Genomic DNA, 3,243 nt, shown 5'->3' with positions numbered 1-3,243 from the left:
CAAACCAGTTCTGGGTGCAGCTCCCCTCATACTGGGACTGGAGCCTGGCTGGCTGGGGAGACAAAGAAAGGCTCTGGGCAGGTGTCGCCTGGAATCTCCCTATGATAGGGTAGGTCCCTTTGAAGATAATTATGTTTCTTGGCACTGCCCAAATGGTCTTCCTGTCAAATGAACAATAACACCTCCCCACACCCAAACCTTTGTTTCTTTCTGTGAGAACAATTTTCACATGTCATTCAGGGTTAAGCACTTGGAGGGCTGTAGCTATAGGCTATTCTAAATTACGCTCCAAAGGCTTAATGCTGAGAAAATGTAACATCTTAAAAATGCCTTTTTTACAATATTTATTAAAAAAGACTTGATTGGACTTTCAATAAAAGATTAAAGTGACTCCAAGGAGTACATTTATTGGTGTTTCCTACCCAGAGTTAGCATTATTAATATAAAATTGCATCCCAGAGTTTATCTATGGAACAACGAGCCTTGCTACAGTAAAAATAGCTTTTGAGGCTTTTTCCGTGTAAGACGTATTAATATTAGGAAGGTTTAGACATGACAAAATGGTTTTATTTTGACAGATAGAATTGCAAGTTAAAAGCTACTCTAGTCAAATTACAGTAGTAGGCCTAAAGTCATATTTTACCTTGTCACTGTAGCGGGCGGCACAATGGGTGCTGCTGTCCACTAGTGACATTGAACTTTTAGGCCCTGGGTGCACTTTGTGCCAAATACTGGGGTCCTAAAGGTAAATTAAATATGCCAATTAGGGGTATAAAATTGCCATCTTCTTGAAAGGAGGAGCACATGCACTTTGCCATTGGTTATTAGGGGTAAAGTACACAGAGTTTTACTGCCATCAAAAACAGATAGAACTAAAAATCTGGGGGCATACCATGCAACAGATGGTAATTTACTACAAGAGGACACTGAACAGCTACCTTAGTAGGCTGGAGCCATAAAGAAAAACAGTTTGCTCCTGTATCACCCTGAGAGGCATACCAGGAGCTGGCTAGTATTTTGGGGGCTTTGAGTCTCCTTCTTCAGTCTCTAGCATTACAGGAGGGACAAGAGCATTGAAAATAAAAGAAACAAAAGGAAATGGCACGCCGCACAAGGCAGCACCGCAACTCTTGTCGCCCATATAATGTGTTACCTTGACAAACTATTATTATTAATGTGGTTACTCCTTGACAAAGCCAATAGTCCTGATTTATTTAAATATACACCCCATATATTGTCATGGTCCACCAGTGTTGTAATGATGTGTGTGTGTGTGTGTGTGTGTGTGTGCGTGCATGCGTGCATGAGCATGTGTGTGTGTGTGTGTGTGTAAAATAAAACTAATCTTCCCTTTTAAAAGATAAAGCACGTACTGGACAAAATATATGGCGTGTTGTTGTTGAGTGCCAGTGAACTGGGATTGCTAGCCCACACCAACTACCCTGAGCTGGGACTGCTTTGCCTCACTACCTTGAGAGAGTCAAGTGCTACAATGGTTCTTGTTTCCCATTTATAAGACAACTGTGGACCTATTACTTATGAAGGACACATCGCTGTTATCCCAATTTCTCACACAAACCAAAATGGGAAAGTGCAGTAAATATCCTAATGCTATCGAGAAGTGAGAGAAAAACTAAGACAAATATTACCAGTCCTCAATAGCCCAGCAGGCTTTGATCTCAACCAAGTAATAAATATAGTATACAAATGCTCCTTTGCTTTCTCCTTAATAGTACACCTTTATACACTTCACTTCTCCTAAGATCTACACCAAAAGGCTTTACTCAGCCTAGTCTTCTTTATGTTTGTGCAAAGACCCAGACAGACTTCACACAGACAGCCTATTGCGAATAAAGCCCCACTACTTTGTATGTGAGTTTGTGATGCACATAAGGCAGTCTCATAGAGCAGAGAGTCTTTGATTGATGGCAACACATCCTGTTTGCTGTCTGCACAGGGTTAGGATAAGGCAATGAGCTCAGTAAGGGCAGCAACAGTACTGCAGTGGTGAAATCCCCAGAAGAACGCAAAAGGATTTTGTGGCTCGAATGAACATTACATTTTAATATTTCTATTCAGCATTATTGTTTTATACACCATTTTCCTCAGTGCCCCTTTGATCTCTTTGTTTCGTAGACTGTAGATAATTGGGTTCAAGGTTGGAGTGACCACAGTGTAGAAGACAGGGATCAGTTTCTCTTGCGCTAGTGAATAACTGGAGTTTGGACGCAGATACATGAAGAAGGAGGTCCCATAGAAAAGGCTGACCATGATGAGATGAGACGTGCAGGTGGAGAAGGCTTTACGTTGACCTGCTTTAGTACGTATTTTTAGTATGGCTGAGATGATTTGGATGTAGGAGATGAGAGTAAGCAGGAAAGATCCAAAGCCATACAGACCCCCAACTACAAAGAGCACCATTTTGTTTGTGTGTGTGTCAGCACAAACCAGGCTCAGCAATGGTGGAATGTCACAGAAGAACTGCTTCACCTGATTTGAGGAGCAGAATGGGAGTCGGAAAGTGAAGACTGTGTGCACCATGGAATTGAGAAAGCCACTTAGCCATGACATGCTCACCAGCGAATGACATACTAACCTACTCATAACTAAATGGTATCCTAAGGGGTTGCATATGGCAACAAACCGGTCATAAGCCATGACAGCAAGCAGAGTGCATTCAATACTACCAAGTGCAATAAAGAAGAATAGCTGGGCAGCACAACCAGCATAATGGATGGCATTTCGCTTGGCTAGGAAGTTCTCTAACATTTTGGGGATGGTCACAGATGTGTAACAGATTTCAAGAATTGAAAGGTGACGAAGAAAGTAGTACATGGGTGTGTTGAGACGAGGGTCAGTCCAGGTGATGGTCAAAATGAGAAAGTTACCCATCAACATGGAAAGATAGAGTAAGAAGAACACAACAAACAGGGTGATTTTAAGCTCTGGGACGCTAGAGAAGCCAAGCAAAATGAATTCTTCCACAGTGGTCTTGTTTTGCATGCCTTGATCAGGTGATTATGTAATTTCTGTAGGGAATTAAAAAGGGAAAATATTATTCATGGGAACAGCAGATTGCATTGGGTAAAAAATATTGTTAAGAAGCATGTATTTCATGCAACAATTTAGCGAGCTAAAATACTTATTTTTCAACTTACATTAAACATAATAAAATATAATAATGCATCTTTATTTTTCCCTTCTCTCCTTCCTCCCCTCATGCACTCTTGCCCTAATTTTCTG

General features: G+C 41.1%; 1 protein-coding gene across 1 annotated transcript; it reads right to left on the bottom strand.

The window, feature by feature from the left end:
* Positions 1 to 2,055: 2,055 nt before the first annotated feature.
* Positions 2,056 to 3,003, bottom strand: LOC146809813 (olfactory receptor 5V1-like). Its single transcript, XM_085614907.1, has one exon. It carries the CDS (start codon positions 3,001 to 3,003, stop codon positions 2,056 to 2,058), a length of 948 nt encoding a protein of 315 aa, XP_085471033.1.
* Between the last annotated feature and the right edge of the window lie 240 nt (positions 3,004 to 3,243).

Source organism: Triturus cristatus, chromosome 7 (assembly GCF_964204655.1).
Source record: "Triturus cristatus chromosome 7, aTriCri1.1, whole genome shotgun sequence".
NCBI lineage: Eukaryota > Metazoa > Chordata > Amphibia > Caudata > Salamandridae > Triturus > Triturus cristatus.
This window is presented reverse-complemented; position numbering and strand designations above follow the sequence as displayed.

Coding starts and splice junctions, on each gene's coding strand:
- LOC146809813 (XM_085614907.1), bottom strand. CDS start 3,003: ATGCAAAACAAGACCACTGTGGAAGAATTCATTTTGCTTGGCTTCTCT.